The sequence below is a fragment of the Rhinolophus ferrumequinum genome, chromosome 18 (genome assembly GCF_004115265.2).
Source record: "Rhinolophus ferrumequinum isolate MPI-CBG mRhiFer1 chromosome 18, mRhiFer1_v1.p, whole genome shotgun sequence".
Lineage (NCBI taxonomy): Eukaryota > Metazoa > Chordata > Mammalia > Chiroptera > Rhinolophidae > Rhinolophus > Rhinolophus ferrumequinum.
In genome coordinates, this window is record NC_046301.1 from 17,208,145 (window position 1) to 17,236,024 (window position 27,880).

General features: G+C 36.3%; 1 protein-coding gene across 8 annotated transcripts in view; it reads right to left on the reverse strand.

Moving 5' to 3' along the window:
- Positions 1-27,880, reverse strand: part of INPP4B (inositol polyphosphate-4-phosphatase type II B) — a 613,177-nt gene that overhangs the window by 281,478 nt on the left and 303,819 nt on the right. For all 8 annotated transcript variants that reach the window (XM_033135157.1, XM_033135154.1, XM_033135152.1 and 5 more), the window contains 3 exons: positions 24,505-24,570; positions 7,071-7,281; positions 5,141-5,185 (listed from right to left, as the gene is read on the reverse strand). In XM_033135157.1, the coding sequence (XP_032991048.1) occupies positions 5,141-5,185; positions 7,071-7,161 (136 nt within the window). In that variant the 5' untranslated portion in view covers positions 7,162-7,281; positions 24,505-24,570. The remainder of the gene's footprint in view (positions 1-5,140; positions 5,186-7,070; positions 7,282-24,504; positions 24,571-27,880) is intronic.

The window sequence follows — 27,880 nt, forward strand, 5'->3', positions numbered from 1 at the left end:
TGCAGGTAGAAAACAGTATTTTCTTTTTGGGGGCCTGAATTGTCTCTTGTACACCTCCTAATCCGACTGAAATCCTGCTCATCCTTTCCGACCTGATCCAAATGCTACTTCCTCTGAGATGTTGTTTCTGACGCCACCGTTATATTTAATCACTGCTTGCTCAGTACTTCCATAGTTCTTGGCTTATGCCTTTATTTTGCCCTGATCACAATCTGCCTGGCTTTCGAGCTATTTGTCTCCACCACCTCCTGGAAATGCTGGGGAAGAGGGAATCAATAAGGAAGGGGTTCAGCCTGATGGTTACAAGCAGGAGCTTCAGAATCAATCACAACTCAACTTGGATCCTGACTGCCATTCAACTTCCATCAGACTTTTGGCAAGTTAACCATCGGGAATCTTAGATTTGTCATACCTTGAGTAAATATAATATGGGCAAGCATGCTCCGTACTTGGACTCCCTGGTTCAAATTTTGGGCTCATTACTTTATCAATTCATGTCTAAGTTGCTTTTCCTATCAAACAAGGATGATAGAGCAATTATCTCATAGTGAAAATTAAAGTAATTAATTTATGTAAATTATTTAGAACAAATAACCTCTCAATAAATGTTAGTTATTTTTAATGTGACTATCCTGTAGAGTTGTGGTGAGGAAAACATAGCTTTCTATTTGTAAAGAGGTAAGTATGTAGAAGATGTTAAAAGAAAAAGAAAATGGTACCTATTACTGCTCTCCCAGTACTTTGTACAACATCTTGTCTTTAGAAGACCCCCCCGCCTCAAATTACTGTTCAGTGAAATGTATACTGTAAGAATCCAGAGCACGGCAACAAATTTATAATGAGGCATCAAGACAGGGTCAGCACAGGCCTTGTCTAATTCTTAGCTGTTGCTTCTCTTATTGCTTAAAGATGATCTGGCAGCTCATATGAAGAATATTTTTATCAATAGATGAAGTATAAAAATATACCTCTGTTCTTGATATTCCCTGTACCTGGCCTTGCATACCATTAGAGGGTAAAAATACTCAAGAAGATATACTAAAATCTTCCATTCTCCCACTGGAGTTCTACACAAGTCGGAACTTTATCATCCTTTATAGAACACAGGCCGGCAGAAGGGTAGAAGTGTGAACGGGAGAATTGGTTAGTTTGGCCTCCTAAGACTTTGTTCTTTCAGAGAGACACATAAAACAATGGCTGATTTATAGCAATTCATAAAGTCTAAATGGACCTGACATGCAGGTTAATGAAGGCCCTAGAAAGCTATAAAGGCTGTGTCTATAAATAGATGAGACTGTTTGTGCAGCTCAGCAATTTGGGCACAGTTTTACATACATTCTCAAATTCTGAACACAGAAAACTGGGCACATGATTTACATGACTTCTTTTCTTCTAACCAGGCTATTAGAAATAAAGAAGCTCTATCTACAAAATCCAAACTCAAAACACATAATCTAATATGTGATCCCAGAGAAGAATAAAGTATTTAGAATCAGCACTCTCCTAGACAAAGCCTTAACAACCAAAGAGGATAACCTCTCCTATTTAAAGCCCCTCTAATATTTGTAGTAACCTAAGGACATCCTGTCATTGTGCCATGACACAGTGTGATAAAACTGAATTTTAATCATTGAACTCTGGGATAGTACATATAACATTAGTGCTTCTTGTTTTGAATCTATGATGCATGTGGCGTCATTATAAAAATATGAAAATATATCCTTAAAAGCATTTTACTGACTCTGGACATAGTAAATGAAGGTACACGACAATAAACATTATAAGCATATTCAGGGGGATGAACTTAAGAAATATTCATAGAAATTTATTTTGTATCACTGTCAATATTAGTCTTCTCTATTCATTTTCAATAATGGTTTCAAGAAAGAAATGCACCCAGATTTTTAAGAAACAATCCCTTTTCTTAAATGCCAGCTTTGTTGAAATGAAAACAATTTTATTAAGCTGTAAACAAAATAAGCATTCTCTGAGGGTTTTGATTATTTCTCTTTGTCAAAATAAAAAGAGTTTCAATACACTCATATGAAACAATGAAAGAAATGTGGAAGCAGAGTTGCAGTTGTTAAGGGAGAAATTATATAATTTAAATGCAGTCAACCATTGGAAATATAGTTGACAATGGACATGAGATACTCATTTTTCTAGTACATGCCTATCTTTTGCTAGCGAGATATTTTTAGCTAATTAGTTTGCTCAAATGACTCTCTTTCCCCATTTGCTTGAATAAAGATGTAGCAGGGGAACTTCAGCAAAATATGGTGATTTTATAGTGGCATACAGACAAGGCAGAAACAAATTCCTTGATGGAAAAGAGCTTATTCAAAGCAATATGACACCCAGCAAAATTAGTGAGGCTGTTTTCCCAATGTAAAAAGAAAAGCCATTGAAATTCTCAGTTTATTTGAATACTGTGGCAAAGACTCAAGAATTAAATATTAAAAATTTAGTTGGAAAATTAAATGGAAAAAGCACCCTACCTTATTTATTCTATTTTTTGCTAATTTTTTTATTTTTGTGTTAAGAGGTTTTGCTTTTTTTCTAATTAATTAAATATGCACATTCTTTAGCAACGATAAAAATACTTAAGAAATTATTATTCTCTCATTATTCATTATGAAATGAAGTTAACTACATAACAGGTGGAATGTTGAAGAATTTGTGGGATTAAAAACTGAAAGAAAAAAAGTAACAAAAATAAAAAATATACAGTAAAACCAATAGTGTCCTTGAAGAGTAATTCAAAAAAATTTTTTTTTCAAGAAATAATACAGTTGAGGATCTTAAAGTACTAACAAGGAGGTCAACAACTCAATCCCCTGAAGACTCTAAATAACTTTCTTTTGTTTAATTGTCAGGGATTTCTTGCCCTTTGATAACATAAAGTTATCTATTATTAAGAATTCTAGTGCATTTTTTGAATGAATACGAAAAAAGATATTTGAAGTTTTTTTGTTTGTTCTTTGTTTTGTTTTTTAATGGGAGGACTATTATTATGAATCAATTCTTGCAGCTGCTCATCTCTTATATCTATGATTCAAAGCCAGAAATATAAGTGATGACAGCATTATTACTGAACTTGACTGGGCTTTCAAAACAAATAGTACAGTCAGATCTTTAACCAAGACTGATCACTTTAATTGAAATAGAAGACAGGTGTTTAGCCCAGACAGTCTGTCTTTTGACAGTTGGCCACCATGTTTGCCTAACATCCTCTACTCTATTGCTTCTGCCTCCTTCAGATACCCCCTGTTGTTCAGGATGCAAATAGGAAGACTTTATCTGTATTTTGAAATACACAAACCACTCAAACAAACTTTCATTTTTCAGAAGTTCTGTCAAAAAGGTAAAAAATAAATAAATAAAAGAGTTTTTGTTTTCCCCTTAAAAATGAAAGATGGCTAGATGAAGGGTCAAGTGGAAAGCCTTGGAGTCAGTGAGTCAAGAGGTGCTAGGCCTCTTTTGCTCCTCAGCTCCCTTTTCTGAAAACAAGTTCTTTCTATATCTGAGAATCTTCTAGAAAAGAAAAAAAAAAGTATAACTTCAGGTGTTACCATAGAATTTTCTTGAGTTTTGACATTTCTGCCTGTTTCCCAATATCTGGGAAAATGAAAAATCTGGAATCCTTAATTTATAGCACCTTTTAGCTATATTTGCAACAAAAATGAAATATTAAGAAAAAATTATACCCAAATCAGAAACACTGACAACACTGAAAACTAGTGAGGCTATGGAGCAACAGGAACCCTCATACATTGCTGGTAGGAATGCAAAATGGTACAGCTGCTTTGGATGACAGTTTGGTAATTTCTTACAAAACTAAATATACTCTTTGCCTATGATCCAGCAATTGTGCTCCTTGGTATTTACCCAATGTGTTGAAAACTTATGTCTACACAAAAACTTGCACACAGATGTTTATAGGAGCTTTATTCAAAATTGTCAAAACTTGGAAGAAACCAAGATGTCCTTCAATGGGAAAATGGATAAATAAACTATGGCACATCCAGATAATGAAATATTATTCAGTGCAAAAAAGAAATGAGCTATCAAGCCATGAAAATATAGAGAGGAAACTTAAATGCATATAACAAAGTGAAAGAGGCCAATCGTAAAAGGCTACATACTTTATGATTCTACCTATCTGACATCTGACATTCTGGAAAAGGCAAAATTATGGAGACAGTAAAAAGATCACTCGTTGCCAGGGGTTAGGGGAGAGGGATGAATAGATGGGGCACAAAAGATATTTAGGGCAGTGAAAATACTCTGTGTGATACGATAATGATAGATACATGTCAGTATACATTGTCCAAGCACATAGAATGCGTAATACAAAGAGAGAATCCTATGGATTTTGGGTGATAATGATGTGTCAGTGTAGGTTGATCAATTGTAACAAATGTACCACTCTCGCAAGGGATGTTGAAAATAAGGGAGGATATGTTTGTAGGTGTAGAAGGTAGATAGGAAATCTCTAGGCGTTCTTCTACTCACTTTTTTCAGTGAACCTAAAACTGCTCTAAAAGTAAAGTCTACTAGAAATAGAAAACAAAAAATAATATATATATATATTTAATATTTAATTATTTTCTTACTAAATTATGTCTCAAAATGAAAGCATACTTCCATCTCCAAGATGGAAGAATAAGAAGATATTTTTAAGTGAGTGAAACTAAAAGGGGCATGGACCTTGTAAGTGCCATAAAGGAAAATAAACAAACAAACAACAACAACAAAAAAAAACTCCACGTGAGGTCAATCTTCAGCCCCAGGAGTGAATAATTAGGCACATGGATTTCCAAAACTGTTGATTAGCAACAACATCCAGTCATTGTGTGAGATGAGTGCTGGACACTGGATTTGTGGTCAGCAGACCAGGTTGAGAGGCATGACACTGTCACCACTGAACTTTAGGTCTTTGGCTGGTGCACTGACCTACTCCCTGACTTACAAATTTGGGAAAATAACACTTACCTTATAGAATGAAATTGTTTTCTAGAACAATATCCATAAAAGTTAGTAAGCTATATAATGATACAAGTAGTGTACACACAACTTGTAATCTTTATATACAAAATATTATTATATTTATCCATATAAGTAAGATGGAATTTCTTACCAAGGATGAATTCCAACTGTGGTTCATTTGGAGTCTTCTGAATACCTATAAATGATAGGTAAGAATTCAGATGAAAGATATTTAACCCATTATCAAAAATTCATCAATGAATATTATGCTTCCCCTTGCCCAGAATGTATTAATACATTATTTAGCAGAATGAATAAACTCAGTTAATCAGACTTATAAGCAGTGGGGTTCTCAGGGTAGGACATAATATTTACAGCAGAACTAGAGATGACTAAAGATTTGATTGATCTATTTAGCTCCTTCGCCATAAAGAATCTCAGAAATATTGTTAAGTCATGTCAAATACAAACATTTTTCAACTGTGTCTGTTTCTTTTGGATGCATGTAGACAGAGGTGGAACTTTTAAAAAGGGTGACCTCAGTAGAGTACACTCCTAAATGGATTTTGCTTTCAAACCACTCCAACCTGCTATAAATAGTAAATTATTAATTAAAGGATATCTCTAGTTAGGGTATAAAGGACATTATGCTGGTGGTTATACTGCCAACTTAAAGATAGCTCAACGTTCTATTAAATGTTTCTATTTCTTTTGTTTTGAGATTTTTGTTTAAATTTAATAACATATCTAAATGATTTAAGATGAAGTGGAAAGGAAAGTGAGTCTGAGCAAAGGTAAGGAGATGGGAACATTTAAAGGTTAAAAGGTAAAAAGAGCAGGCTGTGGTAAGTGATAATGTGGTAGATGCCTGAAGACCACATACAGTGCAGGGGCTTCCTAAGCAAGAGTGTGTATGGGGACCCGGATGCCATTTGTTACCTCTCATGGGTGGCCAAAGAAGCAAAACTAAACTTACGGAAAAGTAAACCAGCTGGCAATACATGTAAGAATATTATACAAATCCTTTCCTTGTTTAGTTTTATTGGTGCATTCATCAGGTACCATTTAAATTTACTAGCATCTGGTCACTAATATATTGTTAGAACGACCTCTTTGTATAAAAATCACCTGTTCTTTTATTTACGGAGTTCACAGTTTTTGTATAGTAACCATTTATTTTTTTCTCCTGCTGATATTTAACAATGCTATGGTTAACAATTTTAGACTTTCCAGAAGAGATTAGAATAACAGTCACTACGTAGGTCTTTGAGCATTTTAAATTGTGTGGATTTTTTTAAAGGTTATTAACAATTAACTCTGCTGTAAGTACTGACGACCAAATTTCTCAAAACACTCATCCAACAAATACCATTTTCTAAAGATTATTTTTATAATGTAAATTAAATAAGAGGTCAGGCATATGTTTGCCAGTGTTAATAATTGGGCAACAGGAATCTTCTGGAAAAAAAAAAGAAAATGACACAATTCATACTAAACAATAAAACCCAAACTCTAGAATTTTAAACACGAGAGAAAACATACAATTCTTCCAATGATTTTAATTATGTGAGTAGCACAAAACCCAATTGTACCATTCAAATGTAAATCTTGGCCAAATCTCCAAGCTTGCTCTATTTATGTAGCTAGTGCTCTCAGGTATGGCAGTGACAGTCTAGGCAGGCAGTGCAGCCATTTTGCCCTAATGCTTTCCATTTAAATGTCTTAAGTTTTAAAGAGAAAATGTCTATGTTCTAAAAAATACCTCCGCAGGAGATTATACAAATGCTAAATAGAAAGCATACTTAAAAAGTATTTGTTAGTATCTTAATACACATTCAAGAACTCAGATTCTACCATTAGATATATTTAATGGTTTCATGGACTATCATCTATTTCACCCAAGAGAAAAGATCACAACATCATAGACTCACAACACCAAAATAAGTAGTGCAAAGGAGAAACATTTAGTTAATCTCATGCCATTTGTTAGAATGCACATTTCTGTGAATACACACGCATGTGTGGGTTTAGTTAACCCAGTCTACATTGTCCAAGTTCCAGGAGAGGCACGCCGTACTTACTTGTCAACTGGAAATCCCCAGTGTCATGTGTCTGGGGTGTGGGAAGGAAGTGCTGGCCTTCTTCTGATGTGCCTTCCTCTTTGATTTCCATGATCAACTTTCACAGTGGTTCAATCTTCCAAGTTTTCGTGCCCAAACGTCACTGCCAATGATTCCTGGTTTTAAATAGATGTGTCTCCACTCTGAAGACCAGATATCTCACTCTGAAATTCTGCATTTAGGAAACATCAACAACGAAAAACCTCGGTTACTTCACAGTTCAGTATAAAGCTCCGAATTAAAGGTGGGTAGAGACTCTAGGTACCTTCATATGAACTTGCCGCCTACCTAACCCACTTCTACTTTCAGGACCAATCCATGCAGTTAATGTATCACAAACTCAGGATTAAATGGATATTCTCTCCACAGTAATTTTATGGTCCTATGAGGGCCTTCTAAGTCCTGAAATATATATACTGTCTCTTCTAGTTGATTCTGTAAAATAGCACATAGCTATAGGGGCTGCTAACATATGCACCTCATTTAGCAGCGAGAGCAGATAGCATCTCGTCAAGGCATTAGCATGCTTTGCCAAGATGACTATTACCATCATTCCTTCCTTTACACTCATCTCTCCATCCACCCTTGTTAGGACATTATTCATGAGCATAGAAAGATAACTTGGCATGACATTCTCCTTCCAAGATGAACCAACAGGTTGTGCAGGGGAGTTTCCAACCTCATCATTATCCGCAGAATCTCTTGCTGCTCTGCCTGAGGAAGGTTTAATTGTTTAACGATTGGGGTAGATGGTGAAAAGAATGAATAATAATTCTTAAAAGCTCAAGGGGGAATGAAAGCAACAGCAAAATGATGAAAATTAACATGGAGAAAGGAAGGCTCTCCAAAAATGTAATACCCTGTTATACAGACAGCCTTAAATAGTTTCAAAATTCATTTTGATATTTAGCGCGATGTACATGCCCAAGAATGAATTAGGGGGAAAAAAATCAATGTAGTTTTAAATCAAGTGATCAGCTGAATTAAAATGTATAAAAATCTTTAAATGTCTACCCAATGCTGTTTAATGAGATAGCAGCAATAGAGTTTGGGTTTGGAATACTGATTTGGTCTCCAACTTCACAAATCTACAGCCTTACTCTTTGTTGTTCTTAACAAAGCAGTTTCATTTATAATTCAGCTCTAGCTTTTAAAGATCATCAGGCAAAAATTAAATAGAAAGCATCTTGAATCTTTAGAAAATAGTATAATAAATTTGCCAATAAATGCAAACAAAATTGGCTTCTAAGGATACAACCAGGAATACTTACTGGGGTAAAGGGCCATTGCATCATATATTAGACAATATCTGTCATTTCAAAAATTGTATTTTGAATTAAGATAATGCTTTCTAATTCCTTTTTTGACTACTTAAATTTGGAAGTTTTTTCTGATAAAAACAGACATATTCATTGCATCACATTCTTTCAAGAATCTATGACAAATGCACTAGCATTAGTGGGGTACTATCTGTGGAAGACTGCCACAGACGTAGGACTTGGATACAGGATTTGGTTAACCTCACTATATTTCTTGACCAAAAACTCAACCCCTAATCCTGATCAGTCACCTTAAAAACTGAAAAGGAGACCTAAATAAGGCAATATGAATGAATCCTAACAAAATCAAAACTCTGCACACTAATGATGAATAATTAATATAATAAATGCCAACTCTATGTGTGGGTGTGCATGCACTTGTGTGATTTGGAGGTGAATGGAGAGGACTAAAGCAAAAGGACTCATTCACAATGCATTTTAAGCATACTGTAATCCATTCAAAACTTGTTCACTGACAGAAATAACCACTTTTGGAGAGAATAGAGCCACATATACAAAACAAGGATCATATGACAACCTTTTATAATTCTACTCATTTTCACTCTACTTTTGTTGCATTTGAAGACAATTTTCAGATTTGATACTTGCTACCAAGGCACACACCTCAGAAAGAATCAGTTGCATTATTAGTAAATTTCTAGAATACTACTGCATTTCTAGTTGGTAAATACAACATTTCCCTGCGGTTAAAGTTAGGTACAATACTTCCTTTTCTGTGTCTCTATGGGAATTTTTTTGGTTTGAAAACCATGCACAGGAATAGACTGAGGTTTTTGCATACCCACAACATATTTAAAACAGACAGCTAGAGAGACTAAAGTTAATTTTTAGAGCATAAAGAAGCCACATTACATATACTTTAAGAAGGAGACTGACATGATCATATTAGATTTTTAGAAAGTTTACTGGTGTCAACATAGAGAATGTAGTGCAAGGTGGCCACTTGATAAGGCTACAAATTCTTTGGAGGTTATTTTAATATTCTAGGGAGATAAAATAAAAATGAGGGTTGAAACCAAAATAAAAGCAGATGACTAGAGAAGAGAATCTGGATTCCAAAGGAAATTATTACATAGAATTACCTGGCCTTGGTGATGGCAATACATGTGATATTAAAATTGAGAAAAATAGGAATTCAGGTGAAACATGGTAAATTATGGACCAATGAACTACGTGTATTCAGAGACTAAAGAAAGAGGAACTGTAGTCAAGGATGATGAGTTTAGTTTTAATCGTGTTATTTCTGAGTGACATCTTTACATTTCTGAAAGAAGAAAAACTGTCCACTCAGGATTTCCATACAAAGTAAAAAATAACTTGTGAAAAATAAGAGAAATAAAGACCTTTATCCAGACAAATAAAAAATAGCAAACTCATTATCAGCAGACCTGCAACCGTAAAAAATATTAAAGGAAGTTCTTCAAGCGTTACCTAACAGACAGATACTTGGATCTACGAAAGAAACGAAGACCAATCTAAATGGCATAAGGGAAAGTAAATGTTAATTTCATCTTTTCTTGCTTATAGTGACTATAAAAGGCTGTGATTGGCACACTTTTTTTCTGTTAAGGGCAGACAGTAATTATTGTAGGCTTTTTGGGCTATCCAGCTTTGCTACAAACACTGAGTTCTGCTGCTGGAGTAGGAAAGTACTATTGACAATATATAAACAAAAAGGCATGGCCAAGTTACAATAATACTTTTTTTGTAAAACTAATTGGTATTTAAGATTTGTTCTACAGGCCACAGTATACAAACGACTAGTCTAGAGCACAAATAGTAGTGATGTATTGTATGCTTATAGCATACATAAAAGAATAATATGTAACATCAATAGTAAAAAGGAAGGGAAGGAGGAATGAGAGTTACTGTTGTGTAGTGCTTACACCAAAAGTATAGTATAGAGTTATATCACTAAAGTATTGGAAGGTAGACTGTGATTAATTAAATGTATATAGTAATTCCTAGCATAAGCACTAATAATTTTAAAAAACTATAAATAATAAGTCAATAGTGGAGATAAAATGAAGTAACAAAATATGTAAATAATAAAAGCAGGGGAAAAAACAAAAACACATGAAATAAATAGAAAGCTAGCAAAATGTTTTTTATCCAACCACATCAATAATTATATTAAATGCTACCAGTCTACATGCAGGCACACACACACACATATGCACCAAGTAAAAAACAGATATTATCAGCTTGGATTGAAAAAACAAGACCTGACTATCTGCACCATAGTTATATTTAAATATAATGACATAGATAGGTTAAAAGTAAAAGGATGGAAAATATATATGATGTAAATATAAATCAAAAGAAAACTGAAGTGGCTATATTAATATCAGACAAAATATATTTCACATCAAAGAATATCAGAAGGATATTATGTGATAGTAAAACGGTTAATTCACCAAAATCCTAAATGTGAAAGCACCTATAACAGAGCTTCATAATACATGAAGCAAAAACTTAAAGAACTGAAAGGAGAAACAGACAAATCTGCAATGCTCTATCTGGAGACATCAACATTTGCTCTCAGTAATGGCTAAAACGAGTAGACAGAAAATCACTGAGGATGTAGAAGACTGAACAACGCTACCAACTACTTGACCTAATTGACATTTATAACACAATTCATCCAACAACAACAGAATACTGAACTTTTGTCAAAATACACATGGAACATTTACTAACATTATATCCTAGCTCTAAAACAAACCTTAACAAATTTAAAAGAATTGAAATAAAAACAAGTATATTTTCTGACCACAATGAAATTAAACAACTGCAAAATCGTTAAATATTTGAAAATTAAACACCATTCAGAATGATTTTATATATTTATACATATATATATACTCTTGTGATATGGAGGTTATTTATAGGATACACACACACACACATACTTGAATCAGAATAAAATCACTACACTACAATGCTTATATTCAGAAATAAGTTCTTACATCAGTGATCTAAACTTTTACCTTATAACTAAAGAAAGACCGAATTAAACCTAAAAGAAGTAGAAAAAGGAAATAATGTGTGTAATAAACATAACTGATGAAGACTTAGTTTCCAGAATATATTAAAAATGTTAGCAAAAAAAGCCCAATGGAAAAAACTATCAAAATATGTATACAGGTAATTCAAAAATATCAAACACAAATTGCCAAGAAACATTTCTTGATCTGAGACCTTATTTCCCAGTATAAGCATTGTAGTATAGTGATTTCATTCTGATTTAAATATGTGTGTGTATATTCAGAGATTCTCAACTTCACTAGTTATCATGGAAATGAAAATTAAAACCAAATGAAATGAACGTGTATAACCACCAATAAGTAAACATTTCAAGTCTCAAAACCTCAAATATTGATGAGAATTTAGAGCAATATAAACTTCTATGCACTGGTGATGTTCTAACCATAATGGAAAATAATTTGGTAATGTTTAGTAACGTTGAAAAGCAATTCTACTTCTAAGCTATATTCTAGAGAAATTCTTGCAATGCATACCAAAAGACATAAGAATGTTCATAGCAAATCAACTTCTAATAAGAAAATATTGAAAACAGCTAAATGTCCATCAATAAGAAAGTAGTTAAATATATTTTTGTCTATTCATTCTATATAGTGGATCTTCATTTCACATATCAATATTGATTAACTTCACAAACCAAGTATAGAGAAAAAAGGAGAAAGAGTGAGGATGGGCAGAGGGACAGAAAGAGAGGGAAAGATAGGATGGCAATATTAGAAAATTTGAAAACATGTAAAGTAACACTCTAATTTTGTATTACATAGGGGTACATACACAAGAGATACAATCACAGAGAAATGCATGATAAACATTAAAATCAGAGCCGTTATAATGTCAGGGAGGAGAGTTTGGGGAGATGTGATCAGGGAGGGGGACACAGGGATCTTCAACTGTATTGGGAAAGTGATTTATTAAACTGCGTAATAGGTACAAAATAGTTACTATATTTCTCTTTATACCTATGCCCTAAATATTCATTGTGAATTTAATGAACTAGAAAGAAGCAAAGGCATGAGTTGAGAGGAAACAGGGAAGAAGACGACAGGAGCTTTTAGACAAAGGATGGAGTTTTGAGCTGACATTGAAGAGCACTGGATGACAGAACAAGCAGCAGCAGTTGTGTGGGTACGGCTGGACCTGGAGACCACCGATTTGTGGACTCTCAGTCTGGCGAGCTGTGTGGTTCTCTCCAGCAGTGCTCAGCAGCTTGGTGGAGGATAGTTTAGCTGACAGTTTAGTTGGGGTTTCATCTGCTGATGCAGTGACAGAAGAGTGAAGCCGAGAATGTAATACTACAAATGTGACGTAACAGCTTCTAGGCTGGATTGGACAGTCATTAAGGGGAAAGAGAGAGCATATTGGGAGGTAAGGGAAGGATTGTAATGAGAAGTCCAGGAACTGGGGTGAATGGGTGGTGAAATGGAGTGGTATTAAGGGTCACTAGAGCCAGTAAGACAAAGAAGCTGTGCATCAAGGATGTTAGATGATGGCTTAGTCCTGTGGAAATTGAAACCTTCCAACAGGATACGTAGCAGGCAGGACCTGGATACCTGCAGACGAAGTGCCTGCTAGAAAAGTCTGAAGGGAGCAGGAGTTTGGCCAAGGAGCATGATAAATTGGGGTAGTGATATGCTAGAGCCAGACATCTGCAATCTTAAACGAGGTCATGACAGTTTAGGTGGCCCCTTGTGGCACGAGGAAAACTGCAACCCTGTCTCCAGGCTCTGCGATACGGGGCCAATCTATACTAGAGTGGGCAGCAAGAAAATCAGAAAACAAGGTTTCTGCTAAGATAAGGAAACAAAGGAAACATTTCTTAAGAGATAGAAGGTGAAACTTTTTTGTCACCCCATGGACATTCTATAATATTTTAAAAGTGAGAAGATCAAGGTGAGATTGAGTCACGGCCAAGTAAGCCCAGAGCAAAATGGGATGACATGGTGGGCAAGGATAAATGAGAGGAGGAGCTTGTGGTTTAGGTGGTCAGCCAGGATGACAGGGAAGTGATGCATCACAGGCTGGGCTGTCGTGGGGTCTAAGTGAACCTCTGGTTAAGGATGTTTCCTGGCCCCTGTAGGCTGAGGTCCAGGCAGGGAGTGTGGGAGGCGTGACAACGCTATGTACCTATGGCTTTTGTTTAGGTTTCCAAATAGAGCTTTGACAGGAAGTGCTGAATCAGTTATTATCGCCCATCCACCTCTAAAAGAAACAGACAGCCAGTCGGTGTTATGTTGATGGTGTAGCCTTTCAGTCACTAGACACTAACCTTGCTCAATGCACATCAAGGTCCCAAGATGTCTGAAGCCAAGACATTCTGATAAACCAGATGTAAGTCACGATGCCCAATGACTCGAAAACCTCCTACACACCTGAAACGTAGAAGATGGTGTGTGGATGGGCAGGGCTTCTGAGAATTAGTTGAATGCTACATAATGCCAAGAAGAGCTCAAACCAGGAATATGATCCCGATGGGGGTTTACCTCTGCCTTCTCTGCTCTTTGTCCCTCAGGGTACTTCAAAGCCTACCATCATTATATTCAAAGTTTTGCAACTACTGTGTTTGATAATTATATTCAAAGTTTTGCAACTACCGTGTTTCCCCCAAAATAAGTAAGACCTAACTGGAAAATAAGCCCTAGCATGAGTTTTCAGGATGACATCCCCTAAACATAAGCCCTAACGCGTCTTTTGGAGCAAAAAATTAATATAATACCCGGTCTTATTTTGCGGGAAGCACGATAGGCTCCTACTCTCAGTAACAGGTTTATTCTTATTTTATACCATTCAAAATAGCAAAATTAAAAAAAAAAAAAAAGGATTTCAGAAAAAGGTTCCCTTTGAGAAAAATGGCGTACATTGGCAAATGTGATATTTTACTTGAAACAACAATCAGGCACTTTTTAAGGTCAAGGCCCTCCTGCCTTCTCACGAGGCCCCTGACCAGGAAGAGAAGAACTTCCATCAGAGCAATGGATTAGCATTCAGGGGCAACGTGTCTGCCCAGGAAAACCAATTGTGTCAGAGACAATTGAATTCTCCAGGCCTTCAGGATGGTTTTGCTGCCAATATTAAATTCAATGAAGACCTCCTTTGTCACAGAAGAAAAAAGATGAGAGTTGTCAGGGCTCCAGTTTGATCAAAAAGTCCAGCTGCTAGGGCTCAGTATTGAACGAGCCAGCGATGTTCTTCTCATCTTTCCCCTGAGGAAGCAGCACTGACATGAGACAGGACAGAAGACCCGTGGATGTAGCAAGATCAAAGAGCAGCAGTCTTTTAGGGCTTTGACACTTAAAATGTGGTGGTCTCTGGACCAGCCGTGCCTGCATAATCTGCAAGCTTGTTAGAAATGCAGTCCCTTGAGCCAGACCCAGTCTGCTAAGTTAGAATCTGCAGTGTAGCCTAGGTGATTCCTCTGCCCATTTAAGCTTGAGAAGCACCACCTTATGGCACAGAAGACCGTGCACATTCCAGGCTCTAAACTGGGAGAGGTGAATAGGGAGTCTCAGCAGACAGAAAGTCAATATGGGCTAAAGGCCCGTGCCACTTAAGCCAGGTGCTATGATAAGTCCTGGCCTGGACTTCAGTCCCTTCAGCCATTGGCTCATGTCCTACCTCCAGTGCTTCCCTTCCTCCCAGGATCTCCTAATCTTGGTTACCTGCCCCGGGCCCTACCTATCCTCACACTCACCTATGACTTGACCTCTTTGTGATGGACTCTTCCTAGTGATCTGTCTTAACCCAGCCTCGATTCTATTCCCAGCCTTATTTTCCTTCATCTTTGCTCTCTCCAGCCTCAGCTCTGCTCCCTGACTCTTGGCAGTCCACACGGCTCTTGGCAGGGTCAGACCAAGGTGTCTCTGGGGCTGAACACAGCCAGGTCATGGCATGCCACACTGTGAAAAGTGTTGGAGGTTGGCGAGGACACTTATATGACAGCTCACAATAAGTACTACTGTCTTAATGCCATCCATGGAAGACCGTCTAGAGTCGAGCAATGAAAATGTCTAGACTATAGGTTTTAGGGCCCATAGAGGTTCAAAGAATTGTGCCACAATGAAAAAGGGAGGAGGAGATAGGGTAGAGAAGAGAAGCAATCCAATAAAATATAACTGACCAGAATGATACACTTCCCTTTCATCCGTGCAAATCCTGAATCAAAGGAGGCTCTACTAATATCCTCCCACAGTGTTCACAAAGTTCTACCGTGTTTCCCTGAAAATAAGACCTAGCTAGACAATCAGCTCTAATGCATCTTTTGGAGCAAAAATTAATATAGTAAAATAAGACCGGGTCTTACATCACATCATATCATATATATCATATCATATAATACTGGATCTTATATTAATTTTTGCTCCAAAAGATGCAATAGAGCTGATTGTCTGGCTAGGTCTTATTTTCCGGGAAACAGCGTATCTTTACCACTGCTTCTAAAATTCATTTTAGCCAAGTTTTCTATCTATGTGCCTTTTCTGAATTCATAGTATGTGCCATGCTCTGTGTCATCACTATATATGCATTAATCTTTATAACAAATTTAAGATGTAATAATGTATTCTAGGACCTATGTAGTAATTGCAGAAACAAAGATGTGAATTTGAGTGTCTGATTTCAGAGGCTTATGTCTATTCTACTTACCGTATCTTTTAATTTTACCATACAAAGATTTACAAGCTTCTATTTTCCCTTAAGAAAGAAACTAGGGCAATGTGTCGAGATAAAGAAGGGAGGTCTAAGAGACATTTATGCTTTTATTTACATCATTTTCTTTTTTAAAAATAAAAATCTCTGGAAAACCTATAGCTTATCAAAATAGCATTTAATGCCTTGGGGTCAAAATCCCCAGGAAAGAGAAAACCAGGTGATGATACATATTTTTATAATTCTATTTGTAAAACCCTGTCTGATTGAGACATACTCATCTCTGGTTCTTTTACTTGGTCCTGGTGTGAATATATATTCAGTAGACACGCCAGCATTGAAAAAAAAATTCAGAATGAAAATTCTAAATCATTGACGTTTGAAAATAGAACCTGACCATTGAACACATGCAATTCTCCAGATCCAGCATTCTGGTTACTTAACGGAGGAGAAAGATTTTCTTCCTTTGCTTCTTTGAAACCCAGGGCTCCCTTTTGGAGATCACAACCCAGTAAAGAAATAATCTCAAATCACAATTAGTATTAGATGATCATTGAAACTAGCAAAATCTTGATGTTCAAAAGGACAGAACACAAAGCACCAATGCAGAGACCGCCATTCAGCAAGCAGAGGTTCATTATAAATCAGAGGTCAGTCTGTTGCCCAGCTATTTCAAATTAGGATGAGAACAATGCTGGTCTCCACTGTATACAAGGTCAAAAAGCAAGGCTCTGCTGATCCCTGTGACAAGTCCCCCTTCATCCTGAGAACTCAGAGGGCTTTGCCTCAGCAGCACATCAGTCGGAGCCAGAATTTACATAGTCTCCCACAGTGACCTGATGTTGTCAGGGTGAACACTTGGACCCACACTGGGAATATAGCTAGTCAGCCATCCGATGTGTTAGGAATTGTTCTGTTAGTCATAAAGAGGAAAGCAACCTGAAGAATTACGGGATATTGTGAGGATGTGAAACATGCTTCATTTAATCTCGATCATCTCTCTGCAACGGGTTGGTTACATATGTTTGACTATCATCACTCTTTATACTACTGGGATAAAAATATTTTAAAATAATATAGAATTGAAGAGACTTAAATGAACTAGGTGTCATCCCGTTTAAGAGATGAGAACACTGAGGCCCAGAAATGGGACAGAAGAGCCTCATGTACCCAGCTGGCTAATAGCCACACTGGGATTGGAAAGAAGATCTTGTGTTCTGAGGTGAACTTTTTATCCTTCTCTCCAGAGTGTGATACTATCATTGTTTTTCACATGTCATGTAAAGGATAACGAAAATTGGATGTTCCGGAAAAGACTGAAATCTCATGGAAACTTTTTTCTTCTATAAATACTTCATGTGATACATTGGGTTTTGCATACTTAACAAAAAATCTGGTCTTGAGCCCCAAATCTACTTTAAAAAAGAAAAGTTGCTCTCACACAGCAAAGGGTTGTTTTTTTTAAAAAAAAAAAAAAAAAAACAGTACAAAGGGTTAGATAGCACTGCAGTAGGTGCTTGGGTATTTTTTAATGGCCTTGTCTGTCATCTGAAAAATGAAATAAAGGGCAGGAGTTTACTGTCCACACTTAAGATCACCGGATTTTTGCTTTTTCCCCCCCCCCCGATACTTTTATTTAACAATTGCATATTCCAAATATAATGCCACCTAGCAGCCCATTTTCAAGCCTATCTCAGGAAACAGAGATGTATAGAGAGAATATTAATTTGGCTGAAGGGTGATTTTTTTTTTTCACATGTACTAAAGACTGAGGAAATGCTGCCTCAGTAACGTCAAACGTCTCAAAATCCTTATGAATACTGTCACACACATATATCCAAGGCCCGTTAAATACCATGTGCTCAAGCAAAACTAAAACTGAAGCTTTGATTATATCCTTAGGGCATTTCTAATACAGACATCAGAAGCTATTAATTCACAGAGCTGATTGAATTCCTTATGATGATACATTTCAGGTTCAAATTAGTATTAACTAAATTATCTATAGTTTCTGATGATTAATTGCTCATTTTCTTCTGAAATTTGAAATTTCAAAGTAAGACAGATAATGAATTTAATTAAAATTTTATCGCCTGCTTTTCATTATGACAGGCAAGAATAAATGTATAGATGTGATTATTATTTCACTTTAGCTTTCCAGAGAAGTTCACTGAGTGCCTGAGGTTATCTATAAAGAACATAATATGGCGTAACTGAGTTTTCTCATTCATACTGCCTACTGCATACAGATAATGAATTTTAATTCTTTCACTACAAGCAGTTTCCTTCCACTCCAATATGCACACAATCACACATTCTACCTTAAAATGTTTACTCAATAAAATCACATTACAATGTAAGTCAGAGCAAACAATGTGTAATGAAAAAAAGAAAGAAAGAAAATTCATTTGATAAATTTGAATTGGGCAGAATGTCTACAAAAAGAATGAGGCTGAGCAGCGAAGTTCCAAGCCTTTGTTCCATCTGCAAATCCATCTCGCATTTCTCGGCTGCCTCTCATGGAACTAAAGAAAAGCTTGGATTTAACAAATCTCCACTATAATGTGGGTTGATCTTTTGTGATCATCTGGAGTATATGAAGGATTGCCACTGAGACAGTATGAGATTCAAGCTCAGGTTTTATGTGAAAAGAATGCCATTGATTTATGCCTGAATACTGAATAAAACCACATGTGTGGACTTTCTTGCCTATCTTCTCCATCTCAGGCTGAAGCTCTCCAACTTTTAGGATTGCTTTGATCCCACATGGATGGAGACACAAGAAAAGGAAATAGCATAATCATTCATTCATGTGACACAGAACTGAGTATCTACTATATGGAATACACTGTTGTAAATGAAAAAGTTTCCTTTTATACTGTCATTGTCAGAATACTAGTTTTCAATCCTTAAACAGCACAGTGAATGTTAACACCCACTCCACACCTTTCTCTCTCTCCTGCCTCCCCCCTTGCCACCCTCTTTCCCCCCAATACATACATTTTAGCACATAACACTACCAGGTTCTGTTTCCTTTAGTGAACTACTTTGAGAATTTCTTCATCAGTTTTTGTTCCCTTGTCTGGCAAGTTAATAAATGTGTCTTTGTTTGACATTTCTTGTTGTTGTTTGGGGGTCTTTCTTTTATAATCTAACTCTGTTAGTCTAGTATGAATATCTAAGTCCCTTTCACATGCACTTACTATTACAGTAATTTATCATGAGAGAGGTGATACAGCAATGTGGTTATGAGACTTATTATGAATCTTCACTACCTAGCCTCTGCCTCTTACTCTGGAAACTTGAGCAATTCATTTAACTATACTATGCCTTAGTTTCCTCATCAGAAACGGAGAATATGCTAATACCTATCTAGTTAATCGTGGAGAGAAATAAATTAATGTACGAAAAGGTTTTATGTGTTCCATTTCTAGCAGAGATGCACCAAGGCAACTAAACCTATATCTCCATCAATTAGAAGTAAACTCAAAAGGCAAGCTGCTGGACGATGTTGAAAAATGAACAAAAGCAGGAAAATTGTGAGAAGGAGATAAAACGTGGAGAAATTTTAAATAACATGAGGGTGCATTTTTCATTTTCCCCTCTGATTTTTCTCATGGTTTTGATCTGAAGGCAGCCCCATTCTTTTGACATGGGCCATAAAACTGACAAATTTAAAAGAATTAAAATTATATGTGTGTTTTCAGAACATAATGGTGAATCTGAAGCACATTATGGTAAGTAAAAGAAGTGAAACTCAAAGGGCTACATACTGTATGATTCAATTTACATGGTATTCTGTGAAGGGCAAATTATAGAAACAGAAAACTGACTAGTGGTTTCTAATGGTTGGAGTTAGGCAAGAGAGGCTGAACGTAAAGGAGTAGAAGAGAGGAAGATTTTGGGGTGATATATGTGTACTGAATCTTGATTGCAAAGTCAATATATGACTTGACAATTGTCAAAAATTTTAAAACTGCACATCCAAAAAGTATGAATTTTACTGTATAATTTTAAACAATGAGTATAAAACAGAAAAGATACTAGAAGTTATAGCAAGTTGTCAATAAATATTACTCGCATTATTACTTTTAATAACATTTGCTATTATTAGACATGGCTAGACACAGGGAAAAAGGCCCAAGAGAGGTATCATTGGAATGCTTTGATAATAACTAGTGTGAATCAATCAAGAATACAGAGACATAAAAGGAAGCAAAAAGAAATCTGTTCCACGAAGGAGTAGGAAGAATAAGTTGAGAAATAAATATTTATTTACAAAGGAGTCCAAATTACTAAGATTTAATTGATAAACTCGAGTTTGATCCAAATGGGCATCAATAAATAAGGCCTCCTTTGAGCTTGGCGTTGGGGACACAGAAGCAGTCGAATGAACTTCTGTGAAGGAATAGTTCCCAGGATCATGAGTGCACCCACATCACAAATCAGGGAGGGTACCCAAAGTAAGGTAAGGCCGCAGAGAAAGGGATGCAGGCAGGTGTGCTGAGAACCAGGGCACCTAGATTATTGGTTCAGAGCCAAGCTCCTGACTTCAGGGGACATGGCAGCCAAAACTCAGGATGCATTCAGAAGGCCAATGGGTTCAGGCAACTAATGTAACAGCAGCCTGCTGCTCATGGCCTAAATTCATCGCACCAGTAACCCAGACACCAGTGTGGGAGCAAGTAGCAAACCATCAGATGTTCACTCCCTTGGTGAGATTTTTGGTAAAAGGCAACAGGATGGATGGAGTAGAGGTTAGAAGGAAAGAGCCATTGACATATGTGGCTGACCTTTCACTGGCTCTGGCTCAGCGTCACTTTCCACAGATGGGAATAGGGACAGTGGCTGAAACAACAACAGCAGCAAAAGTCAATGGGGGTAAGATAATCTCAGGAGATACATGAGACTGCTTCATGGAAGACAGGATATTGGATTGGGCATGAGGAGATTTGTACATCAAAAATGTGGGGATAGATAAAAGGAAGGGAGAAGAGGAGAGAGGGGAAAAAAGAAAGAATGAAAAACAACAGGGCAAATACTGAAAATAGAGGCAATGCAAGCAAAGACAGAAAGCCACAATGTGGAATAGGCATAAATATTAATAACAGGAAATTAACTAACCCGATGGGAGCAGAGCGCAAAGAGAAGTAGCAGGAAGTGGGTGCGTGATCACTGAATGAGATCATTCACAGGAGGCATAACCATGCCTGCTTTGGATGTTGGATAGGGTGTTTGTAAACCGGGAAATAGAACAATTTGGGTTATCCAACTTCTTGGCGCTACTAGTTCACAGTTTCACTCAGTCAAAAAAGTGTTAACTGAGTAACGATCATGCCTAACAGCATGGAAAGTACGGTGATTCCGAAATACCATGTCACTATTATGCCTTTAAGTGCAATTTACAACCTGCAGAGTAGAGTCCAAAATGTCTACAAGAAAAAAAGAGCTTGAGTAAAAGGATGAATGAATCTATCTTTGAGTTTTTGCCTCCAGGGTACAGAATCAATAAGCACTTTCTGAATGTTTAGAATTTGCGATATTTTGTGCTAGATAGTATGATATATAGTCTCAAAATTAGCTTTGCTTCCTTTTTACTTTCTTCTCTCCCTTCCTTCCTTTCTAGAACTTAGTGTGTAAGTCAAGACGCAAATAAGAAACAGCAATGCAAAATAGGATTTAGAAATTCTATTTTAGAGATGGGTAAATTGAGATTGAGAATAGTTAGAAAGTTTGCTCTGGGTTAGACAGGGGACAAGTGATGGGGGTTGCGGGACTTAACCCAGGTCTCAAAATCTTAAAACCATTGTTTCTACACTAAGCAAAATCTAAAGCTAAACCCTGAAAATTACAATGTATAGAGATGAAAAGACTTCTCATTTGGTTGAGAAAATTTCTCCTGGAAGAGGAAACAGTCAAGTTAAATTTCATGCAGGATAACATGTTCCCCAGAGGCCAACTCATTTTAAGATAAGTGATTATTCAATCTGACTGGAATATTACCATTTCTATTTTTCATCTTCCTTCTATGTTTCCATGTTGATGTATTTTCCTGGTTCTCCTGGTTTTTTTTCAGCCATTTTCAATTAAGATTTCTAATTAGATTCCAAATTTAAGACACAGCTCTAGTAGAAAGCAAATGGCAAGGGTAGTAATTTAGGGACAGCTGTCTCTTGTCTTTCTGGGGATGAAACAAGGCTTTTTGTTTCACATCCTAGGGAATTTTTTGTGATGTTTTTCTTTTTCTTAATAATCGCTAACTGAATTGAAAGACACTGAATTGATCTTAAAATGTCAATGGCCTTTCTTCCATCACAGATGCTGAGAACCTCTCTTCTGAAATAAGCATAGGCTAATTCTGATACTTTGGGTTCTTGAAACATTTACTGCTGCAAATACAAAACTCCAAATTTTATATAAAATTAAATCAGTCTTTAGGTGCTAAAGTAGATATTACCCCAAGTCATTTTTCTCACTTTAAGACTTTTTTTCAATTACAGGACTTTTACAAATTAAGGAGAATAAGCATTTTCAGTGGAAAGGAATGATTCAGAGCAGCTGAGATGTTAACAGTATTTTTTGTGGTTTCCCTTTGATTTAAAAAAAATTACTAATATTGATATTGAAAATTACTTAGTAAGCTCTTACTCCAGTGCTCTTTATTGGTACTGAAGGTCATATTTTCACATGTAAAGTTTCATCAGAATTTGAAGCAATTAACCATATAATTCAGGTCAAGAAAAATCTCTGCCTGAAAAAGTGAAACTATTGACACAAACAGGTTGTTTTTTCTGGATTGAACTGCATTTAAAATCTAGAGATTCCAAAAAAATTACCTATTATAATTCAATGTGCAGAGCTATAAACTAAGCGAAGTTACCTAAAGGAAAGCCTGCCTCAGGAATATGTGGAACCTCTTAAAATGCACACTTCCAAGAAAGAAATTTTTGAAATATTTCCCGTTAACCTGGAAATAGCTCTGGGAAATACCAAGTTAACTTATGGTTCATACATACACACATATGTAGACATATACACATATATGTATTTACTATAGAATTCCTGAAACCTGTAACATGTTAATGTGAATTTAAAGCTCCTGAGAATGTTACAGTATTCAGACATTTTCAAACTTTCTTGACCCCCAAACCATTTTCTGCAGAACATATCATGGAAGTAGTAGTCACAGGAATGAACATAGTGAGAACTTCTTTGCACAGTTATAAAGCCGGTGTGGAGGGTGGGGTTGGGTGATAGATTTGAAAGCATCTATTACGGTTTTTCTCCGAAAATAAGACCTAGCCGGACCATCAGCTCTAATGCGTCTTTTGGAGCAAAAATTACTATAAGGCCCAGTATTACATTACATTATATTATATTATATTATATTATATTATATTATATTATATTATACCTGGTCTTATATTAAAATAAGACTGGGCCTTATGTTAATTTTTGCTCCAAAAGACGCATTAGAGCTGATGGTCTGGCTAGATCTTATTTTCGGGGAAACATGGTATATATCCAGGGTACCAGGAGAGAAGACCATATGACATTGCACAGAAATGCCAAGGACAGAGAGTGCCAGGCAAAGCTGGTCCTAAGACCACCTTACCATGGCCATTGTGGCCCCATGGGACTGGACCAGTTTCCATATTCATTGTCATCCTATTTTCAATCCAGCTTCATCTTATGTCACACGTGTAGACGTCTGTGGCTTTGCTACAGACACCTTACCCTTTCATCAGTCATTTTCTTTACTCACTGCTCTCTGGGCCTCTCTTCCTCACAGTTCAGCTCTTAGTTCAACTGTCATCTTCCAGAGAAATACCCTCTGTTTAGTCCGTCCACAGTAGATTTCCTCCCTTGCTTCTCAAAATGTTCTCCCAAAGCACTCTGCTATTTCTCTCCATAACATTTATCATAGCTTTTATTCATATATTGATACTTGCTTATTTATTTTGTGTCATCTCCACTGGACTCTGAGCACCATGAGGACAGGAATGGATTATGCCAGCTTTGTTCAATTCTGTAAAATCACCAAATACCTCATAGCTGACTGTTTGCCATATAATAGGCCTTTAATAAATGTGTGTTGATTTAATAATAAAAAATACTAATTACTTAGTTAATTCTTCACATTTATGATAGACCTGGCCTAACTGAAACTCTCAAAATTGATTTAATGTAGATATAGAAATCAATTCCTCTTTCGGATATGGTCAGCCATGATAGCATGCAGTCACACATATTCTCAGACAACAAACTGGTATTTTGTAAAATATTTTTTAACAACAGGGGCCATAAGTTTGAATTAATCATTGATTTAAATGAATTTATGTGTTAATTACTGAGAATCACTCTTGTACCTGCTTTCTTGTTGTATTCCTCAAACAGCTCTCCTCTTTGATTTTTGCTTTGCAGATTTCAGAGCTCTGTAAAGAAAAAAAGGACAAAATGTTAGCATTTAGTGTTTCACTGGGAACTTCTCTGACTAAAGCACTCCTGGCAAAAAGGTTTAATATGCTTGTAATGCCCCTTATTTCAAACTTCAGGACTTATGTCATCATCGTAAAATGCACAGAACATAGCTATTTCTCCTTTGTATTCCAAACCCGTCTGCTTCATTAGCTCACAGAGCTCCACCAGAAGGAACTATAGCTGACCCTTATTAATTTGCTTACATGAGCCAGGTACTATTCTAAGCGACATGGATTCACTTCATTTATTCCTCGTAACTACTGAGCAGGCAAGGGTTAGCTCAGCAGGCCTGAGTCAGGCAAACCCTGCACGTTCCAAAGAAAGGTCTGTCTTCAGGACTGGCCTGGGCCTGCTCCTAGAAGATAACCTCTGGAATAGTCTGCCAGGTAGAGTTTGCCTAGGCCTGAGGCCTTTCCACATGAACAGATACGGTTATGGTGAACACCAATTTTTCTCGGGGAGCAGAGGAATCTGAAGTCTGAATAGCTGAGGTCAGCCATCTGGTGCTGCATTCTTATGTGATTGAGTCCTAATGAAACTGCATGACTGACCCCCAATAAAACTAGAGACCTAACTAAGCTCGGCCGAGCTTCGCTGGCTGAACACACTTCACACACGTTGTCAGACATTGCTGCTGGGAGAATTAAGCACATCCCCATGTGACTCCACTGGGACACCTAGATGTTGGCAGCTGGACTTGCCTCGTGAGCCATTTCCTTTTGCTGATTTTCATCTATATCCTTTCACTATAGTAAACTGTGACTGTAAGCATAATAGCTTTTCTGAGTCTTGGTAGCCTTTCTAGAAAATCATCGAGCCTGAGGGTGATCTTAGGGATCCCAACACAACCACCCTATGAGGGAAGTACTATTATTATCCATGTTTTATAGACAGAAATCAGCAAAGAAAGGTAAGGTAACTCAAAGTCCCTTGGCTAGTTTGAGTGTTAGCATTTAAATTTGAATCCATTTAAATCTGGTTCTAGAGTTTGGGCATTTTACCAATATGCTATGTGGTTTATCAAAATATCTTAATATATGTTATTCAATAAATGTATCAAAAAATGCCATCTGGTTATTTTTCCTATTTTATAATCAGAATGATAATTTTCAAACTATAGATTTACTATCAATTACCAAGATTTCATTTTATCTGTCAAAAAGAGAACAACACTTATTGAATTAAACTGGCTCTTTAAATACTGTACTTTATTCAAAACAAACTTTCCTCCAGTGCAAATGTGACATAAGGTTTTTCTCATCCACATTCTCATATATCTCTCCCCATTCTATGTGATTTTTTTATCTAGGAGGATGAAAACTCCAGAGTCACCTTTAAATCACACAAGGTCTTATTTGATTTGGGGGAAATAAAACACTGTACCATGATTTTTCTTAAGATTTCTAATTTTTGAGTCTGATAAATCCAGAGTTACTTTTAAGATAAGTGTTAGAAAAAATAGTTTCATAATAGGAGAAAGCATGAAACTAATCACTCGGAGCTACTAAAGAAAATACAAACCATTTATTGATTTCTAAACACAAAAGAGAAAAAGAATATACTAGTTACATATAGAAGTCATGTTTGCTATGACAAGCTTTTATTCAGGTAGACTTTGCAAAAAATATTTTGGTCTAATTAGTCATTGTCATTAGGTGTGTGAGGTAGTAGCTTTATTCTAACACTTGAACAAAACCGTAATTCATTCTCTTATGATTTTTTTAATCCACCGTGAACCAAGGATTGTACTCTGTTGTACATACAATGGACGACAGTGTTTTGTTCTCATCACCCAAACAGACTGCACATCTCTTTGATATTCTGAAGTGTCATTATATCTGCAAAGGTAATTAAATCTACCTTTCAGTGTGGATGTACAGAGATCAGTGTAGTCTTATATGGTCCATTGTGTTCAAACAAGTCCTTGAAATAACTTTCAAAAATACATCTAAATCATGTGGAGGAAGAATACTTCACACAGTGGTAATGAAATATGTTGAATGTAAACTGGATAATTGTGCAAGTCCAAAGAACAAAAGTTTATAACGCAGAAGGATCAGCTGTATTATGCGAGCCTGAGTCTTTCACACTTGTTTTGTCTCCATTGTTTTGTCAGCTCCCAACATATAGAAAGAACCAATATTGACCCAAACCCACCAAAGTGCATGGTCACCTTAAATAAATATTCCAGAGTTCATGCAAACAAAAAATCTTATTTAACTCGTATCATTACCATTTCTTTCACAATAAATGATCAACTGGAATGTTTGCCTTATTTAGGATATAAATGTTTTCTTTAAATAGAAAATACAAAATTCCATCTCAAACAACTTCTAAACATTAAATTGAATTGAACATTATTGATTAGGGTTAAAATATGGAATATTAAAAAATTGGTATAGGCTCTACTGAACATAACTTACGCTATAGAGATTGATGCCTTCTTTCTTTGGGTCCTATACCCATTCCCTTTGGGACCCTGACTGGGGCCCCATCACTCACATTCTGTCTCTCCTTCTACCCCAGAGTCCTGGTCTGATGAAGATATTGCTAAAGTCAAAGCTGGCTGTTTACCTTTCCCATGTTGCCCATGTAAGAAAGCTGGGCTTGAGATTCCTTACTGTTGATCCCCGACAGCCTAGGTGATTTCAGGTCAAGAGCTCCCATCAGTGAGCGGTTTGGAGGTATTACATCAAAGGCAGGAGCTGAGTGGGGTGGTGTTTAGAAAAGGTCAGGGAGAGAGCATGCTATGCGTGTCAGGAAATTCTGTGGTATGGAGGTCCTCATGGATTCTGAAAAACTAACCCATCTGTCCTCTAAAAGATTCAGCAGTTAAAGCCTCCATCACAGATAACATACATATAGTTATTAGAATCTAGTACAATCAACTGTCTCTAAAATAGATGTGAAAATCCAATCCTATCTCCAAAAGCAGGTTTTAAAAATATTTTTGTTCCCTAATTCCCATCCCTTACTGTAAAGGCAAAGTGAATTTATAGCTGATAGTCAGAGTATTCTCAACATGAACTTCACGTCAATTAAAAACCTATTAAAAATTCTATTAGAATTAATAAAATAATTCAAGAAAAGGCTCAGGGTGCAAAGTAAATTTATAACAATATCTTTACTATATAATATAAATAAAGAGGAAGTACAATTTTCAAAATAAATGAATGTAACTCTCAATAGCCTCAATAACAACCCGAACAACTACAGATGTAATAACAAAATCAATAAACTACTTATGAGTAACTCTGTATAGAA